The following is a 21169-nucleotide window of genomic DNA, read 5'->3' as shown; positions in this document are numbered from 1 at the left end:
ACCCTCCAAAGACACAAAAACCCCTACAGAGAATGTCTAAATAATCACCTACATAAGGTGGCTGTAAAGAAGCAGCAGTCATAGCTAGTGATATTTACATACAGAAAACAAAGGTAATCAAGCATGAAATATGGACAGAGAAAGAAGCATCAAAATTAGAGTGTACCTAGGACAGCTAGATCAACATTTTCATTTTACAAATTAGGAAACTGAGGCCAAACAAGCAAAGAGACTCATCCAGGATAACATAACTTCAGAAACTAATAATCATTTTGTACTTTAAGAAATGTGACATTCATTCCCTTATACAGAAAAAGAAAAGGAAACAAACAATCGCCACACACACACAAATTTGTGAGAGCAGTGCAATCATTTCTGTAAAGTAACAGCTCCATGAGAAATGTCAATTATGTACTGGAAGAAGTTTGTTTTTTCTTAGGTAAAGAAAACATTTTATCAACCCTGAGTTCTAAATGAAGATTTACATACTTGCATGTTTTTTCCTCATGGGTAACTATCAGTTTTTTCTGTTGTCTCCCCCCACCCTGCTTTTGTACATTAAACAAAAGACTTCTACACTTTCAGCTTTTGCCAACCTAGCAATTAGCTGTCCTGGCACAGTGGTGTTACCTGGCTAATGAAAATCTGTCTGACTCATTGTTTAATCTATATTGTATTGTATTGTGTTATGTATGTATGTTTGTTTGTATGTATATGTCTAATCTTATTTCATACCTTTCCATATCAAATTTCCTTATGGTGCTCATATAGGAGTTATGTTTCCATGTTTCCTTTAATTACTTATAATTTATTAAATTATACTTTATGTCAGTGTCTAGCATCTACATATTAACTGACTTCCTCTTTTTCCCTCCCTATTCTAACTTTAATTCTCTTTATTTTACTTGTGGTATGGAAATATTTAAATTGCTCATTCTCTAGAGTCACATGAAGTTGCTCTAGGGATCTCAGAATCTTAGTGTCCTTCAACTCCAACCCAGCCTCTAGATTACCTAGAGGGAGCCTTAACCTGTTTCTCAGAGTACTCCCATTCTTTACTTGACCCTCCCATGCCTATCACTAGAGTTCATCACTTCCCACTCCTTATCCTCAGGACAGGGTCAGGAAGCAGTTGGCTATTGTCCCTTTAGTATAATATATTGTTTTCACAAAGCTAAATCAAGAATTCATGGACTAAGGGGATGAAGGGAAAGAAGGCTATGAGAAATGTATTCTTGATATGTTTTTCAATTTACTAAAAGAATCAACCTACCCTGCCATTTGTAATTAGATAAAGTGAACAGATCAGCACTATCCCTTTTCTCATCTTACTGGCAACATTATACTTGTCTGTGCAGAGGCAGAGAATGTCTTGTTTTATTTTGTTAAACTATTAAAATGGCAAGAATAGTTTTCTGTTTTTTAAAGTTGCAAGCACATCATTTTTCAGCAGTATTATAAGCTTTTGTGGGCTAGCCTAAAAATCTAATTAGTATAAATAACACTGTTGTTTCTTGGAAGGAATAATTTCTAGCTTAGCAAAGATCACATACATACAAATTCTGGAAACAAATAACATTTGTAAAGTGGGGTCTTCCTGAACCTCTTTAGTATAGTGTAATGTTTACAACTAACTAATATTCTAAGTAAAAGCAAGGAGTGCTTCAGTATAACTTGCCAGCAGCAACAGCTCAATGCTTTGCCTAAATGATCAAAGATTACATCCAAACGTTAGTAGTTTCATTTGCCCTAAGTATGACTTTTAAATAGATAAGGAGGATACAAGTCTAAAAATGCCTATTTTCAGCCTTGTCTGATCTTCACAATGTGAAGCCAATTGTCTATTATAGGAGAAGATATTCTACCTTTTCTCAGCTATTAAAAACAATACTGAATTCCCAGAGGTGGGCTTTATACGGTGCCTCAGAGGCAGAAGAAAGATAATGCACAAAGATGAAGCATCTTAAGGGAACATCTATGAAAGAAACCATGAGTGTAGGTTAGGAGGATAGAATTACAGAGTTATAAAGCTTTAAAGATTAGAAGAATAACAGGAGTATTTGATTCCTAATGATAACACTGGGTCAAACTGTATATATAAGTCTTAAACTCGGAGCCAAGGAAGGAAAGTACAGTAGACCTAAAGTCAAATGTATTGAGTCTGAGTTGCAGTTCAGTCACTGGACCTAGAATAAGACAATTAAACTTTAGGAACCTTTGTTTCCCAATCTACAAAATAGGGATAACAGCTATCCTAGCTACTTAGCAAGATTACTGGGCAACAAATGAGATGACTGTACATCAAAGACAGTTTTATAGCAATTTATAAATGGAGGTTGTATATAAATGGGCCAGAACTTGAAACAAGATGTTGACTCACTAGAATCGATGGAAGCAATGCTTGTGTGCTTGAGTTTGCACCTTTGAGAGTTCAACATATTAGCTCACACACATTAGTTCACAAGTTTGGGAGATTCACAAGTCAGAATTCAGTATGAGATTCACAAGAATGAGATTCACACCTCCCATAATCCCACTCTTGGAGGAGGAGTCAACCTTTGAGTTTACACCTCTAAAAGAGCATAAAAAGGAGCTGAGTCAGTTGATTCAGTCAGTTTAGGAGATTGACAGAGTGAGGAATCAATGGAGGAGTGAGTGGAGGAGTCAGTTGGGAGACTGAGAAGCTAATCTGCAGTTGGGCAGAACCAAGATTCAGAGAGAACTAGAGGCTGAAGCTAGCAACAAGAGCTCTCAGAACCAAGGAAAGCTAACCAGGCTTTTTTGAAGGAGACAATAAAGATTTGGATTTTAACTCCTGGCTGTATTTGAGAGGATTATAGATCTGAACTGAAACTAAGGCTGCCTCCAGAAAACCTCCCCAAGAAACCTGCTCCCAGAGAAAACCATCATATTATAAAAAATAAGAGAACACCATAGAAGGTATCATCATTATTACTATAAATATATTGGTACATGTAGCCAAGGGATTCTAGTTCTGACTCTAACACTAAGTGTGTCTGGGCCAATTTGTAATTCCAGTGAACCTCACTTTCCTCACCTATAAAATGAAAGGGTTGGACCAAAAAATCTCTGAGGTCTCTTATAGCTCTAAAATTATATGGCTCTCACTCTCCTCCCTTGTAAATTATATTATTAAAATTCAATTATAGTTATGGGTGACAGTATTATTTTATTTCTACTCTCAATACTTTATTTTGGTGAGGTTGATCTGGTAAGAATAGTGATTTAGAAAAATTACTATGACAAATCAGGGTTGGATGAATTGAAATAAGGAAAGAGAGAGGAGGCAGAGGAATCGATAGGAAAAAATAATAATTTGGAGTCAAAAGGCATTTATATTTAAATGGGAAACACAATTACATATGTATATACATACATACATATACAAGTATGTGGACATAGGTATAGATATACATGTGTGTATTATAAAATTAATAAATATAGACACAGAGACATACACGAGCACACACATAAAGTAGTTAAATATACAAGATAGTCTGGGAGGGATGACTGGCAATTTGGAAGATAAGAATGAGGGTTAGTGAAAAACATGGTATCTAAATTGCATTTTAAAGAAAATGACAGGGGCCTCTAGGTGGCGCAGTGAATAGAGCACCAGCCCTGAAGTAAGTGTCTTTATTAGATGTGTGACCTCGGCCAAGTTACTTCATTCTTTTTGTCTCAGTTACTTATCTGTAAACAATGAACTAGAGAAGGAAATGGCATACCACTTCATTATCTTTGCCAAGAAAACCCCAAAATGGGGTCATAAATAATTCCTATATGAAGCAAATGACTAATAATAACAATAAATAAAGCTCAATTGAAATTAATATGTATAGAATGTTCTGCAAACTTTAAAGTGCTATATAATCAGTTATGTTCTGAAATTAATAGGAATCCTTTTACATGTGGGCTTCTAGTGGTCCCATCAATTCTGAAATTTAAATCTGGCATGTCAACTCTTATATTGAATCAATATGATTTTCAACACCTGAATATCATTCAAGTGGCAAAAATTCGAGTGTAAACACTTTAGTTTACAGTTTAGATATTCAGAATATCTAATGATTTTAGATTTTTGATTTGATTTTAAATTTGATTCAGAGTATCTAATGATTTGAGGTTCACAGACTCTAGATTTAACCTGATTTGGGACTAAGGAACTACTAAAGTAGATAATTCAGTTATTCAAGGTAGCATTTGGTAAAAATTGAAAACATAATATTTTCAAAAACATTTTGAAATTTTCAATAAAAATTAATTTGTTACTTACCTTAGCATGAAATACTCAGATCATTCAAGCAAACATAAACTCAATAGCATATCTTAGAAGATAAAATATCCAGGGCAAATCTATAACATCTTTATACTACCAAAACTAATCTGGACCCTGTCAATCACTACATAATTCAAACTGACACGTTTAGCCTGTTCCACCAATCTTTAGCAATGTACTAATACATTTTCCAATTTTTCCTATATTTGGCCTATGACAATTGAGATCAGATTAGTTAAGACAGCATTATTTACCAAGTGCTATTACATGCATAGATAGCTCTGTGAAACTGGATGTCTCAAGATATACTGGACTCATGCTGGGATATATTCAAGCAGAGGCTAGAAGATCATTTGTCTGAGTTTCCATAAACAGAATTTGTATATCAGGTGAGAGTTGGTGAGACTATTAGAACTCTTAATTCTAAAATTCTATGACAGTATAGTGTTCATTAAGGAGAATATCACAGGGAATAAAAGATTCATCTTTCTTTCTGGCCCTGGAAACCACAAAGTTTCTTGTCATAAGATCATAATTTCTTTATCCTGTTCCTAATTCTCATAAATTCTACTGCAGGGCAGGAAATGGGTCATGGGGAGGGGGGGGGGGGAAGAAAAGGGAGAAGAAACTATTTCCTTTTTTTTTTTTAATTTGACAAGTGGAAAGATTACCTCTAGCTTCCTGGGAAACACAGGACTAGGATACTCTTTCCATATTAAATGCTAGGAAGCTAAAAAGAAAGGAAAATAATTCTTTTTCTAATTATCCTTACTTCCCCAGAGTAATATTTCATTTAACCTAAAGCCAACATTTGAGTATTCCTTCAAAAGAGCTATATGCCAAATTCTCCAAGTACAGCCAAGTTTTTTTTAACACTAAAAAGGAAAGTCTAATGGAGGAGAGTAAAGGGAGGAAAATAAAAAAAGACGAGAAGGTAGGAGAGTAATAGGAAGCAATGCAGGTGATATTTCATTCACGAACTCCACGCAGATTTAGAAAATGGACCAGACTTAATTTTGATGGGGAACTCCAGAAAAACAAAACAAACAAAATTCAAGTTCTATAGATGAGTCCATCAGCGTAGAGACACTCAGGGAGGTCTAAGGTCACTAGGGAAAGTTAAAATCAAAAGCTTGATGTGTGGACTCTCTAGTACCCAGGAAGAGGCTGTGCAGTTGGGCTAGAAGAGATCCCAGTCCTAGACCTATACTAGAGCACAGCAATGGACACAGGTACAAATTGACAGTTTTGTAACCAACTGCTTATTCAGTTCTGGGTCAGAGATCCAGGTCGAAATTGAGAAGGGGAACTGTACAAGTGAGTAGCATTCATGGGTAGGGAGGCCCTGGACTATGTATGGAGAAAGCAGGAAATTCGGAAGCCAGAAGCAACAGTTTTATGGTTCAGAACTTCCAGAAGGCACTTCCAGTCTAACCAGCCTGCAGAAGAATACTCAGAGCAGTAATGTCAGACCTAAAAAGAACCTATAATTCAATTCTCCAGCTAGCTGACAGAAATGAAGGCCAGAAACAAGCTATTCTTGCACAGCCTCACAGGTTCAGAACTTTCAAAACTCAGACCAGGGGGATAACAATCTGTCTCCTCCTGGATCACTTTGGTTGCATTGTCTCTGATATCAAGAGTAACATATATTCGATACCCCCAAAAAAACAGTAATAGGGTCAGCTTGGACCTGCCCTCCAGAAGTGTAGCAGAGCTAGAGGCAACATTAAGTCCAAAGTCTAGAATTAGTCTGGAAGAATGAGTAAACAAACAAAAAAAGAATCTCAACATAAAGAGCCATTATGATGGCAGGGAAGCTCAAAAAAAATCAAGAAGATAAGGATTCCAAAATATCTTCATGCAAAACACCTTCAGAGAAAAAAATCTTGAGCACAAAGGCTACTAAAATCCTCAGACGAAATGAAGCAAAATTTAAAAGAAAAAGAAATTGGAAAAGAAATGTGTATTATGAAGAAAAGAATTTAAAAAGGAATTAACGGGTACAAATCCTTTAAGCAATAAACTCCCTGAAAATCTGGACCAAATAGAACCAATGATTCAATGAGGCAACAAGAAATGTTAAAACAGAATCAAATGGCAGGGAGAGAGAAGCGAAGAAAATTTAATATATCATATCAAAAACAAATAACCTAGAAAAAAATTTTTCAGTCATTAGGCTATCTGAACAGTACGATCAAAAAAGGTCTTAACATATTTCAAAAAAAAAAAAATCTTTTTTTTTTTTGAGGCAGAAGTGTTAAGTGTTTGAGGGAAGATTTGAACTCAGGTCCTCCTAACTTCAGGCCTAGTACTCTATCCACTGTGCCATCTAGCTGCCCCAAAAAAATCTTAAAAGAAAATTGGTCCCAGAACAAAGTAGAAATAGAATCTACCACTAGCCTCCTGAAAGGATATCCAAAATGAAAATTTGCAAGAATATCATAAGCAAAATTCAGAACTTCCAGGTGAAAGAAAAAATGCTACACAAAACTAGAAAGAAAGAATTCAAATACCAAAGCACCACAATCAGCCTTAATTTAGCAGCCACCATCAAAAAGGGGGGGAGGGGAAGAATTTCGAATATAATATTCCAGAAGACAAACAATATGAGCTTATAGTAAAAAAAAAAATTACTTATCCAGTAAAACTGAGTAAAAAGCCATAGGGGATGGATTTTTTAATGAATTAGATCAGGACTTCCAACCATTTCTCATGAAAAGATCAGAGATACAGAGTTCAAACACAAAGAAATAGAAATATTAAGAGGTAAAGATGAATGAACAATGGTTAAGAACTAAACAAACATAAATTTACTTACATTCAAATATATGGAGATAACACATGAGTCTCCTCTGAGCCCTATTATCAGAATTCATAAAAGAAGTCCATTTTAAAAGTAAAACAACACAACACAATGGAAAGATCAGGCCTATGAAATATAACCAAAAATTCTCATTCTATTTCTAATTCCTTTGCCTTATGATTTTTTTTTAAAGTGTTATGCTAATTGACACAGCTTATTCCTTTGAGGTATTCTTAAATTCTAGTCCTTTAGCCAAAAATTTAGCAGAACACAATCACTTTATAGTTTTGGGGTCCAGTTTAAATCATGTATTTATAGGTTAGATCAAGTAATTCTAGATTTCATTCCTGCAGAGATTCAGAATGGTGCTAAATTAATCATTTTGGTCTACAAGGTGATAACCCCCTAGAGAAAATGGCAAAAAGCTCAAGTATTATGGGAATGAAAACAAAGGGGAAAAAACTGTTTTGTTTGCATATAGGCTGTTAAAGGTTCAAAGTAGTACTGACATGAGATCTAAAACTGTTTAATCTCATCATTATTTAGGTCTAGAAACCTAAATTTTATTTAGTAGCAATCTGCAGCAAACTAATTCTCTTTCCCACTTTTTTTCATAATCAAATAAAGCAATCAAATCACCTATTAGAACTGCTGAGTGTGAAAAAAGGCTTCTGGGATTCTTTGCTTAAATAGCAACAAGCAATGACACAGATGAGAGTTTAGATATAGCTGTAAAAGGACAATCTTTACTCCCATATCTCATCATCTGTCAAAAACCCAGAACTCAAATGCTATTTTAGGTTTGTAGGGAGATTTTTATTTACTGATAAAAGCATTATCTTTCTTTGCCTGGAAACAAAGACACCTGATATGTGGGCGTTTGAAATGCAAGGCAGTCAATAAAACTTTTTTTGCTCCAACAAAGATCATGTTTAAACCATCTGCCTTAAGTAGTTACGGAAAGTCACTTCAGTTGCCTGACTTTTTTACTATTCTAAAAATCATCATTCATATGGCAAGATATAATAAAGGGCAATAAAGATACATTTCTAATCTCATTTAATTGTAACTTTAAGTGATTATTAAATAAAAACCTAAATCATAATATCTGCCTCTTAAAAAATGTTAATAAAGAAAGTAAGATGCCTTTGAGGCAAGGAAGTTCTCTACAAGAACACAAAATGATAATAAAATTTAAAATAGGGTTGGAAGAATTTTCCTCCTTATTTCCCATAAGCAACAAAAAGTGTTCTCTTCCCACAAATCTCCAAAGTATGCATACTTTTATAGAGAATTAAGTTACTTGATAACACCAAATCTTTATATTTCACAGACAAAGATTTAAGAAACAAATCTTTGTTTTTTATTTAGCACTACATCCTTTTAGAGTTGGTTATGTGTCAATCAAATTTGAAATAGAAGTGGATTTCAGCCTAGAAAAATGAAGAACAGAATAAGAAATGGCCCTCCTCCCAAAATGATGACATTCTAGGAAAAGGTTAGAAAATTTTATGCCTTGCATAATTCTTTGTTTGCTTAAAGAGAATCCCAAATATAGCTAGCTGCCCATATCAAGATACTCTCCCTAGACCCTCTGCCAAGCCAAGTGCAGCTGACTTTACTTCTTCCTTCCTCCCAATCCTTGATGTCCTGTGGAACACTTCATTATTTCACAGAACAGATATTTTTTTTAAAAGGTCTAGAATAGTACAACATAGAAAATAACAAGATGGAAATTCTAATCAAAATTTGACAGTCATTAAGTGACAAGAGAGGAGGTCAGAGGAGAAAGCTAGTGAACTTCTGCAGGAGTAGAACCTTTGAGACACTTTTTAAGCCTAAATTCAGAGACAGGAAGAGAGACCAGAGAAGGGGAAGAGAAAAACAAACCACAACAAAATCCAACAGATGCATATGTGCTTTAGGAAGGGTGGGGTGACAGATTTTAAAAATATACTGGTTTTCACCTAGAAAGATGTCTTTATGTAAAGACAGAATTTGTTACTATAATTTTCTAAATTTGAATAATGACACTTACAGAGCGAAGTACTATACTTCTATGACAAAACAACTTGTAATAATTAACATCTTTCATTTGGATTTTTCATGTGAACATTGGCACACATCAATAAATTTATTTTTCATTCATTCACTATATTTTCATTTTTATAAATTCATGTAGGCCCATAGAAGATCATTTCTTAAGTAATTATTACAATATTTTGTCACATACTATTCTAAAAAATACTCTTCTAAAATTGAGGCATCCAAGAAGCACCATTATTATCAGATAGAAGCTGGTCTGTTTACACACATCCTATATAGGAAACTCTTATGACATTCAATTATAAGTCAAATATTCAATTAAATGAAAATTTAATTTTGAAAACTGTCCATTATCTTGGTTTTTTTTCTTTTCTTTCTTTCTTTCTTTCTTTCTTTCTTTCTTTCTTTCTTTCTTTCTTTCTTTCTTTCTTTCTTTCTTTCTTTCTTTCTTTCTTTCTTTCTTTCTTTGCTGTGGCAATGGGAGTTAAATGACTTGCCCAGGGTCACACAGCTAGGAAGCATTAAGTGTCTGAGGTCATATTTGAACTCAAGTCCTCCTGACTTCAGGGCTGGTGTTCTATCCATTGTGCCACCTAGCTGTCCCAGTTTTGGGTTTTTCTAAATTGGTTTTTATATCACTTATTTTTTCCCCTGTATTCACCATCCACTCATCCTATCTTAGCTCTCATACATTAACTCGCCAATTAAATTACTGAGGGGAAAAAGATTTTCATCCTTAAATATTAGTGTGATAAATCTTGAAGTCAGAGAACTTTGGTTCAAATATCAATTCTTCCCATTAATATGGTGTGATTCTGAGCATGTCACTTAATCTTTCTAGATTTCTTCATTTATAAAATGAGGGTGGGGAACTAGAGTTCCTTTTTAGTTTAAGTCATGCTGCTTTGATTCAATGGTTTAAGTAAACATATAACCTTTCTCCCACTCAAAGGGCTTTATATATCTCAATACACCCGACTGCTACACAGACTTGTAGAAATGCTTAGAATTGACTATAGAGTGAAACCTAAACCCAATAAAATGTTAAGATATTTTAAAAATAGAGATCTGATAAGCTACTTTACTTCACATTTTTAAAACAGATAGCGCCCCATCATTGTTACTGAAAAAGACACACTGGAACTTCTTATGCTATTATCCTTCCTGATGCTAGCTAATATTCTATTTAGATAAAATTTACATGAAACAGCTACACCACAGAACTCTAGCCTCTCTCCCAAAGAGCTACAAAGATATGTATTTTTTTCCCTTGTATAAGGAGAATTTGAAGGCATCAGTTACCTTTGTAAATTCAGTCTCAACTTCCAGAGTTCAGTTCCCAAAACTCTTTCTCTGTGAAAAGGCTGGGATAGGTGAAAGGAAGGAACTATACTGATCATCTTTCATTCAGAAAGAAAGGAAAAAGGAATCAAATTAAAAGCTTTTATATAGAATATCAATACAACTATAATAAGAAGAAAAAACTATCGGGGGGGGGGATATTTTTGTCATCTCTGATAATAGGCTATTTACCAAGATAGATAATTGTACCAAGCCCCTAAAAAATACCAAAAGCCAGTCATTCCCCAATGGAGAAGTGGTCAAAGGAAATGATATTTTTCAAAAGAATTGCAAAACAATAATCACATGTAAGGCTGTTTAAAATCACTATTAAGAAAAATGCTAAATAAAATAAATGAGGTTTCAGCTGATGTTCATAAAACTGGCAAAGATGACAAAAGATAGAACTAGTCAATGTTGGAGAGTTTATTGAAAAACAGACATGTTAACACACTGTTGGTGGTGTTGTGAATTGGTTCCACCATTCTAGAAACAATTTATATGAAAAAAAAAAAGTTAATTATTCAAAAAATCCCAAACTTCTGAATATAAACCTCAAGAAGATCCAAGACATAATTCTATGGATATGAAAATATTCATAGCAAAGTCTGGAAAGATTTATACAAACTAATGCTGAACAAAACAAATAGAACCAGATATACATTGTACACAATAAGAGCAAGAATGTGGGATGATCAACTAAGAAAGACTTGGTTTTTCTCCGTGGTATGGTGATCCAAAGCAATCCCAATAGACTTTGGACAGAAAATACCATTTGCACCCAGAAAAAGAACTATGAAAACTTAATGTAAATAAATACATGCTATGTTCACTTCTTTTTTCTGTTTGTTTTTTCTCTCCCATGTTTTTTTTACCCTTTTGTTCTGATTTTTTTCTCCCAATATGATTCATAAAGCAATGTGCATTAAATTATTTTTAAAAGAAAATAATTATGAGAACATTTTTTGTAATAGTGAAATACATTTTTATAAATTTAAAAAAATAGGAATAGTATATTTCCATCATTTGGGTTGTGACTAAATTAATTATGAGAAAAAAATATCATTGTGTGGAAAGGAACATAGGAAATAGAAAAAACAAGGGGGAAAAACATGAATTGATGCTATCAACAAACATTCATTGATTACTATGTGCATGCCATTACAAATGAAAGCATTCAATCACCTCTGCTCTTCATGAGCTTATATTAAAAAAGTGGAAAGAACACACGCATAAATATTAAGTAGTTAAATACAAGATAGCTTGGGGAAGAGGGTACTAACAGTTGGGGGGAATAAGGAAAGGCTTCATTTGTCTTCAAGGAAAAGAAGAATTCTACTAAGCAGAGATGAAGAGGGAGTAACATTTCAGGTATGGAGAGTTGGCCAGTCCATGGAAATATGAGATAGAACATGCTCTATTTGGCAAGATCACCAAAGCTGGCAGATTCTAAAGGACTTCAAAAGGTATAGGAAACGGGAAACCGCTAAAGTTGACAAAATGGGGGTCAGATGGTCAGATCTGCATTGAAATTAAATTATTTTGGCAGCATGAAGGATAGAATGGAATGGAAAGAAACTTTAGTTTGGGAGACCACTCAGGAGATAATAATGAAGGTGAGAGGTAATGAGGGTCTGAAATAAAATGAAAGAAATAGGATTGAATAGGAGAAATGATGTGGAGGAAGAAATGGCAAGATTTGACAAATGACTGGATGGATATGTGAGGTAAAGAAAGATTAAGACTCAAGGATAAGGCTGAGTTTAATTATCTGAAAGAGAAAGAACAGTGGTACCTTCAACATTAATATAAAAGTTTGGAAAAGAGAAAGTTTTGGGGGAAAGATAAAAAACTATGTTATGGTCATATTTGAGAGGTCTTCAGGACATCTCTTTTGAAATGTTCAAAAGGCAACTGATGACATGGAACCATGACTCAGGTGAGTAGGACTGACACAAAATAAAAACCAGGAAACAACATACACAGCAACTATGGTAATTTATGCAAAAAGAACACTAATATGAATGGTGTTTAATTATCATGACCAATGGTAGTTCCAGAAAAGAAAAGGAAATACAATTCCTTCCTTGTATTGGAGAGGTAGGAACTATGATGTAATGTAGAATGATAGCTATACCAAGAGAAATATTGTCAGGTTTTTTATTAATTTGTCTTTGCTTTTTATTTTGTTTTATTTTTGACTTAACTATTTTCCATACGTACAAAAGAAAGTTTGTGAAACTAGGTGAATGGGGATTGGGGAAATGGATGTTTTTTTCAATTTATCAATAAAATTCAATTTTTAAAAATCATGTTATATCAAACTTGGCTACTTAGTTAAGTACTTGGCTATTTTCAGCAATTTCATCAATGTACAAATGTATTTTATAACGCTTACTCAGAAAATCATGTTTCATTGTAAATCTCTAAATTGTATTCTGATGAATTCTATGATGACAAATACTAAAGAACTCTTTTTTTAATTGAATGCCAACCATTCCATTTCTATTGTGAATGACAGAATAAAATGCTTGCTTTTATAAATGTATGCTCATCAAAATCAGAAAAGGGAAATTAATAGATTATTCATCACATGAAAAAAAACTATTTTTTGCCTTCAGTATTTAAATATTTTCTTTTGACAAATGCTAAAATTTCCTTGGATACTTCCCAACACAATTTTCTCCTCACTTTCCAACATAAGCTCCCCTTAGATTTTTCTCAAAGTAGAAAAGCTTAGTCAGTCTGCTAACAGTGTTAGAAATTCTTTTACAGAAGATGGAAACTAAACACATTAGTTAGTCTCTTACATAGTCTCTACCTGACACAAAATTTCCTGGTGTTCTTCCACACTCATCAGTTGGCTTGAAAATTTAATTAGTCCAAGCTACATATAAAAATAAATCAACATTACTTTCAAAAATATGCTACTGAACAAATAATTTAATTGCCCCAAAACGTTAAGTAGTCACTTACAAATATAAGCAGATGCTTTGTAAAACAACATAATAGGAGAGTGTGATACCATACAAAGAGCACTGAAGCAAGAGGACCTGGGTTTAAATAATTTTCCCATCAATGTGACTTTGGGCAGGTGACTCAGTTACCCTTGCTAGACCTCAGTTTCACTATCTGTAAAATGGGACAGATAAGCAGCCTTTCAGAAGTCTTCCAGCTGTATATCTATGATCTTAAAAGGCAATTGTAAAACATATCCCTCTTCTTTTACTCCCTTGAGGACTCAAGCTTATATATCCTGGTTGTATGCCAATCTGTTCTGATAAAGGCCTCATTTCCAAAATATATAGAGAATTAACTCTAATTTATAAAAAATCAAGCCATTCTCCAATTGAAAAATGGTCAAAGGATATGAACAGACAATTCTCAGATGAAGAAATTGAAACTATTTCTAGTCATATGAAAAGATGCTCCAAGTCATTATTAATCAGAGAAATGCAAATTAAGACAACTCTAAGATACCACTACACACCTGTCAGATTGGCTAAGATGACAGGAAAAAATAATGATGATTGTTGGAGGGGATGTGGGAAAACTGGGACATTGATTCATTGTTGGTGGAGTTGTGAACGAATCCAACCATTTTGGAGAGTAGTTTGGAACTATGCTCAAAAAGTTATCAAACTGTGCATACCCTTTGATCCAGCAGTGTTACTACTGGGATTATATCCCAAAGAGATTATAAAGAAGGGAAAGGGACCTGTATGTGCACGAATGTTTGTGGCAGCCCTTTTTGTAGTGGCTAGAAACTGGAAACTGAATGGATGTCCATCAGTTGGAGAATGGCTGAATAAATTGTGGTATATGAAAATTATGGAATATTACTGTTCTGTAAGAAATGACCAACAGGATGATTTCAGAAAGGCCTGGAGAGACTTACACGAACTGATGCTGAGTGAAATGAGCAGGACCAGGAGATCATTATATACTTCAACAACAATACTATATGATGACCAGTTCTGATGGACCAGGCCATCCTCAGCAACGAGATCAACCAAATCATTTCTAATGGAGCAGTAATGAACTGAACTAGCTATGCCCAGAAAAAGAACTCTGGGAGATGACTAAAAACCATTACATTGAATTCCCAATCCCTATATTTATGCACACCTGCATTTTTGATTTCCTTCACAAGCTAATTGTACAATAATTCAGAGTCTGATTCTTTTTGTACAGCAAAATAATGTTTTGGTCATGTATACTTATTGTGTATCTAAGTTATATTTTAATATATTTAACATCTACTGGTCATCCTGCCATTTAGGGGAGGAGGTGGGGGGGGTAAGAGGTGAAAAATTGGAACAAGAGGTTTGGCAATTGTTAATGCTGTAAAGTTACCCATGTATATATCCTGTAAATAAAAGGCTATTAAATAAAAATAAATAAATAAATAAATAAAGTCAAAATTTGTTTCCCCCCCCCAAAAAAAAAATTAAAAACAAAAAAAGCTTGTTTTGTCTTTTTTGTTCCATTGGCAAAATTAACAACTAAACAAAGCCTCTAAAATAGAGATTGAATATAGTAGCATGGCAGTATCAAGAAAAAAATGCATTTTTAAATGGAATCAAATATAAAATTCATTCAGTTCCAACAATTTCTAAGACTCCTGGCAGTGTCCACCAGAGGCCAGTACAAAATTTCTACAAAAGACTTGATCTATTGTTATCTCTTCTAACTAAATTTGCATTTCCTACAGTGCCAATGGACAAGTTTTTTTTTCTTTAAATCTTATTTAAATTCAAATTTTTTCTCTTTAATTTAGTTACTAGCATTACAAAACATTACACTCATTTTTTTGGTTATTAATATACCAGAAATTTAGCTATATTGTAGGTTAAATAAGATTTTGTAGACTAGTCTGGAGACCATCATTATTCCTTATTGTGTTTGTATGTTTCTGAATCAAAAAGCATTCCAAATTCCAAATCACTTATCTACAAAACAATTTTTCTTAAACATAGCCCTTTTTCAGAATTATACTACCAAATACAGCAAACTTCTAGGTATCACATGGATATCTAATACAAAAATATTAGTAAATGGAAATATCATACAGAGAGCTTAAGAAACATTACATTCAAATAGTTTAAAGGTATAGCTAACTAGTAAGAAACAAAGACCTTCCCCAAAATAGTTATTTTCTGTTATACCATAAAATATGAATCTATAATTTCTGATGGAAATTTTTGACTAAATAATTTCTGTTACCTATATACGTTTCAGAGCAATGGTCTAAAGGGAATCCTGAAACTGATTAGTGAGTTTGAGCAATTCCCTCAAGTACTCACTGCTCTAGTTTCCATGACTCAAAATGGGGATTCCACCTACATTTACATACCTAACAAACATGTACTATATAACTCCATGAAAGAAAGGTACTATATAACCACATTAATTCTTGATTATCTATGCCACAGGAAGCAAGCATTAATATAGATATCCCAGATAGTTCAAGGGCTCACATCAACGAGTCAAGTGGCCAAACAGACCAAAAAGAATATAGCTATAAAGTGCATGTAATTCCTTTGCTGTGATCATTGAGTAGTATGGTAAGAATTAGACCAGGAGTCAGAAGGACTGCCTTTCTATTAAATTACCATGTGACCTTGAGCAAGTCATGTTATATGTATGATAAAGGGAATGAACTAGATAATTGGTAAGATCCTTTCTTGTTCATTTGAACATTCTGTAATTTTAATTAAATCTAGATACAGGAGGCAAATTCTCTCTAAAAACAGAATTATGGTGCCAATTGCTTGCAAGTCAGTGTTTGGGATCTAACCAACTCCAATAACTAGGAGTTGATTTTATTTCAATATTCTTATTAGGGTAAATTATCATGATTCATGTGCATACCACAAATCGTTTTACATTTGTTATGGAATACAGTTAATTAATAAGTAAATTCTTACATACATATACATACACACACACAGAGAGAGAAAAGAGAAAAAACACTTACAATCTGATGAGAAATGGATGGTTGACTTCTTTCAGAACTGACTTTTCATTATGCACATGCTGTTCTTGCTTTAGCCGAATGACATCCGGAATGCTCATCACCTTCAAGGCAAAATAATGTTTGGCTGTTCTTTCCTTCACTAGATGAACTCGTCCAAAGGTACCTGTGCCTACAAATTAAAGAATGATGACAACAAAAATCAGCAAAATTTTTCACATTCAATAAAAAAGTGTGTTGATGAAATCTAATTAAGAATTCTATCATTTACATTGTTGGTGGAATTGTGAACACATCCAGCCATTCTGGAGAGCAATTTGGAACTATGCCCAAAAAGTTATCAAACTGTGCATACCCTTTGATCCAGCAGTGCTACTACTGGGCTTATACTCCAAAGAGATACTAAAGAAGGGAAAGGGACCTGTATGTGCCAAAATGTTTGTGGCAGTCCTGTTTATGGTGGCTAGAAACTGGAAAATGAATGGATGCCCACCAATTGGAGAATGGTTGAGAAAATTGTGGTATATGAATGTTATGGAATATTATTATTCTGTAAGAAATGACCAGCAGAATGAATATAGAGCGGCTTGGAGAGACTTACATGAACTGATGATAAGTGAAATGAGCAGAACCAGGTGATCATTATATACCTCAACAACGATACTGTATGAGGATGTATTCTGATGGAAGTGAATTTCTTCAACAAAGAGAAGATCTAACTCAGTTTCAATTGATCAAGGATGGACAGAAGCAGCTACACCCAAAGAAAGAACACTAGGAAATGAATGTAAACTGTTTGCATTTTTGTTTTTCCTCCTGCGTTATTTATACCTTCTGAATCCAATTCTCCCTGAGCAACAAGAGAACTGTTTGGTTCTGCACACACATATTGTATCTAAGATATACTGTAACCTCCTTAACATGTACAGGACTGCTTGCCATCTGGGAAAAGGGGTGGAGGGAGGGAGGGGAAAAATCGGAACAGAAGAGTGCAAGGGATAATGTAAAAAATTACCCTGGCATGGGTTCTGGCAATAAAAAGTTATTTAAATAAGTAAATAAAATTAAAAAAAAAAGAATTTTATCGTTACCATCGTAAATGGAGAGTCCACTTTTTAAAAAGTAAAATTTAAGGGTTTTTTGAGAAAGTGAGGGGATATTCTTATTGGTGTTCACCTGAAATCTTCAAAAGAAATGTAGCAGAGTGCTTTTTTTGGGTACCCATTTTGCAAACTGATCATGACAGTATAAAAATTCCTGAAAGGTGCAATAGTCCCCTCCCCATCAATACTCATTATTTTCCAAATCTTTTAAAAATAAATACAAAGAGACATAGTAGCAAAAGTCCTAGTAAATATACAGTGAAATTTATGTAAAAAGATGTGTGTTAAATGATAGAGAGGCATCAATGATTTAAATCAAAAATTTCAAACAAGAAGGGATTCTTAAAGGTCATCAAGTCCAACCCTTTCATTTTGCAGATGAGAAAACTAACAGAAATTTATATTTCTTCTAGGCTGGACAGCTAGTAAATGTCTAAGGCAAGATTTCACTCTAAGTCTTCTTGAATCCAGGGCCTTGTCTATATTAGATGTATTCAATACCGATTGGCTAAATTCCAAGATTAGCCATTAATTCTTCATTTCAACTGGGGAAAAGGTATCCAGAAAGAGTATTTAAGGATATGTCTTTATCTTAGTATTTTTTATTATTTTTATAAATAACTCTGATGAAGGCACAGATGGCAAGGTGACCCAGTTTTCTCATGATACAAACATATGAAGGATTACTAACATTGGAAATGACAGAATCCACAAAAAGAAAGCTAGGCTGAATATATTCAAAAGAATCTTCATAGGAAAAAATGTTAAGTCTTACATCTGAATTCAACAATTGTCTTGACAAGGTCAATACAGGAATAATTAAACTAGATTGAAAAAGATTTCGGTCATTCCAGTGGACTTACAAGATCACCAATATTGCATAGCAACAACAACAATTAACAACCAAAACTTAAGAGATTTTTAATTTCACTAAAGAAACATTAACTTCCAAAAAGAGATTGATAATTCATTTTTACTTCACCCTAGTCCGACAACATCTGAAATGTATAATTATGATTGCTATTGCTTGAGAAAAGTTAATGATAATCTAGAGAATACTCAAACAGAGGAATGACAAGAGAGACAACAAGATGTGAAGGGTATTGAATATATGGAGAAAATAAGAATAGGTGGCAAAAGGAGAAAAGGGAAAAGGAAGCTGGATATGATAGCTGTTTTGAAGTATTTGCAGTACTGTCATATGAAAGAAATATTAAACCTGTTTTGCTTGTCCCCAAGAGGTAGAACTAGCAAATGTGTATAAATTGTAAAAGAGCAAATTTACTTTTGAATTAAGAAAAAGCTTTGTAACAAATAACACTATCCAAAAGTAGAATTTTGAGCTAAGAGGATACAATTTTCCAGAAAAAGCTACCAAAATCATTGGCCCTATTTTCTTGTCTTCTATTCCCTTCACAAGTCTTTGAAATAAGATTCCAGCATCACTACTCAACTCTTTCTTACTTAAATGCAATGATCTCTCAGTCTTCATCCTTTTTGACATTTCCACACTGTTAATCACCTGCTGTTACTGGACATTCTATCTAGCCTGGATCTTCAAAACACTATTATCTCATAAATCTCTTCCCATTTGTCAAGACTTCTCAAACTCCTCAGGTTCACTGTCCTTATGGCTCCTACATGTGGGTATACCTTAGTTCTTCTTTCTTCAATCTATATTCTCTGAATAACTTCTTCAGTTCCCATCAATACAAAAGTCATTTCTATGAAAATGACCTCTATTTACACATCTAGCCCTCATCTGTCTCCCAAGTTCAGAATGGTGCATTGGAAAATAAACTCAACTTGGAATCATGAGACTTAACTATTTCTACAAACCTTTGTAAATCACTTTACCTCATTGGATCCAATGTGGTAATCTTCATATATAAAAATATATTCATTGGGGCAGCCAGGTGGCACAGTGGATTGTGTACCAACCCTGAAGTCCTGAGTTCAAATGTGGCCTCAGACACTTAATATAATAATATTTCCTAGCTGTGTGACCCTGAGCAAGTCACTTAATGCCAATTGCCTCAGCAAATATATATATATATATTCATTTATAATATGAAAGTATTGTATTTGAAGACTTCTAAGTTCCTTCCAAATCTAAATCAATGAGTCTACATTTCCATCTGCCTAATATCATCACTTAAATGTCCCATAAGCATAAGTACCAAAAATAAATTATCATTTCTTCCCTTCCCTAAATAAAAACTGATCATCTTCTTCCCTCATTCTGGATTGCATTTCTTCCAGTTATCTAAGCTCTTAGTGTAGAAGCTAAACTTGACTCTTCACTCCCTTCCTTCCTTCACATCCAATAATTTACTAAGTTGCATCAAACTTTCTCGCATGTGTTATATCAATCTCCTTCACTCTATTAACACCATAATCACTATGCCCAAGCCTTCATCATCTCTTCTGCAGACTACGTCACAATATCCTCTAGATTAGTTTCCTTGAATTAGTTTTTCTTTCATCCCCAATTCCTTTTCTAAATAGCTGTTGAATAAATTAATGTTCCTAAAATACAGGTCTATATTCTGCTCAAGAAGCTTTAGTGGATCTCTGATGTTCTCAGTATAAAATACATACTCCCCTGCTTGGTCTTTAAAGCCTGTTACCATCTGGCTTCAGAATCTAGCCCCTTTACTTATGCTAAGTCAAACTGGTTAACTAGGGCATCCTAGTCCCTACTACCATACCTCTGCACAGTACCTCTCGCCTAGAATGCTTCCATTCTTCCCATCTGCCTCTCAGAAGCCTAAGTTTCCGTAAAGGCTCAGCTCAAGTGCCAACTCTTTCAATAAGCCTTCCATGATGCATCCCTAGTTATTAATCATCAGTATAGATTTTGTGTTTACTTAACTGTGAACATGTTCCTAGTAAAATGTAACCTTCTGGTAGACAGCAGGGAATGTCTCTTTTCTGTTTTGGAATCGCCCATGTCTAGGCACTTTTAAAATTATTTTTATTGTTTTTAGAGTGAGTCTCCCATTATGAGGCATCTTCAATTGGAAATGGTTATGGTTATGTTTTATACAAATCTAGACTATCAGAACCACCGATATTCCTTAGAACTCTACAATTCTTTAATTTCTGACATATTCTGACATATTTCCAAAACTTATTTTTATTCATCATATCATCTGAAACTTGTGCAAGGTTTAATAAAACATTTTTTTTAAATAAAGAAAATTAAGACTTTTCAACCATGATTTAAATCTCTTTTTTCCATCCAAATTCACAGATCATGTATCAAATTTATGACTGAACTGAAAATTTTTAATCCAGGTCTCTGGATCTCAAATCCTATATACTTTTTCTGTCACATCAGAATTGATAAATTGCTTGCTATACTGGGAGGAGAAATAGGTCCAATTGCTTTTGAATGTATATCTGCTTTAAAGCTTTGGATTAACTACTTTTTTATACTTAGTCTTACCAAACCACCAGAGAAATCAAACTCTGTTGGCATTTTCCAACCTTAACAGTTTTCTCCTGACAATCAGCATGGAAGATTAGCATATCTACAAGGAATTACATTTTAATTCCTCTGGCTCCAGCCAGAAGTACAGGTTTTCTAACAA

General features: G+C 33.9%; 1 protein-coding gene across 6 annotated transcripts in view; it reads right to left on the bottom strand.

Moving 5' to 3' along the window:
* Positions 1-21169, bottom strand: part of PRKX (protein kinase X-linked) — a 133671-nt gene that overhangs the window by 53734 nt on the left and 58768 nt on the right. For all 6 annotated transcript variants that reach the window (XM_031959034.1, XM_031959035.1, XM_031959033.1 and 3 more), the window contains exon 2: positions 16474-16642. In XM_031959034.1, the coding sequence (XP_031814894.1) occupies positions 16474-16642 (169 nt within the window). The remainder of the gene's footprint in view (positions 1-16473; positions 16643-21169) is intronic.

The sequence above is a fragment of the Sarcophilus harrisii genome, chromosome 3 (assembly GCF_902635505.1).
Source record: "Sarcophilus harrisii chromosome 3, mSarHar1.11, whole genome shotgun sequence".
NCBI classification, from domain to species: Eukaryota; Metazoa; Chordata; class Mammalia; order Dasyuromorphia; family Dasyuridae; genus Sarcophilus; species Sarcophilus harrisii.
Note: the sequence above shows the minus strand (reverse complement) of the source record. Positions and strands in the feature narration are given on the sequence as shown.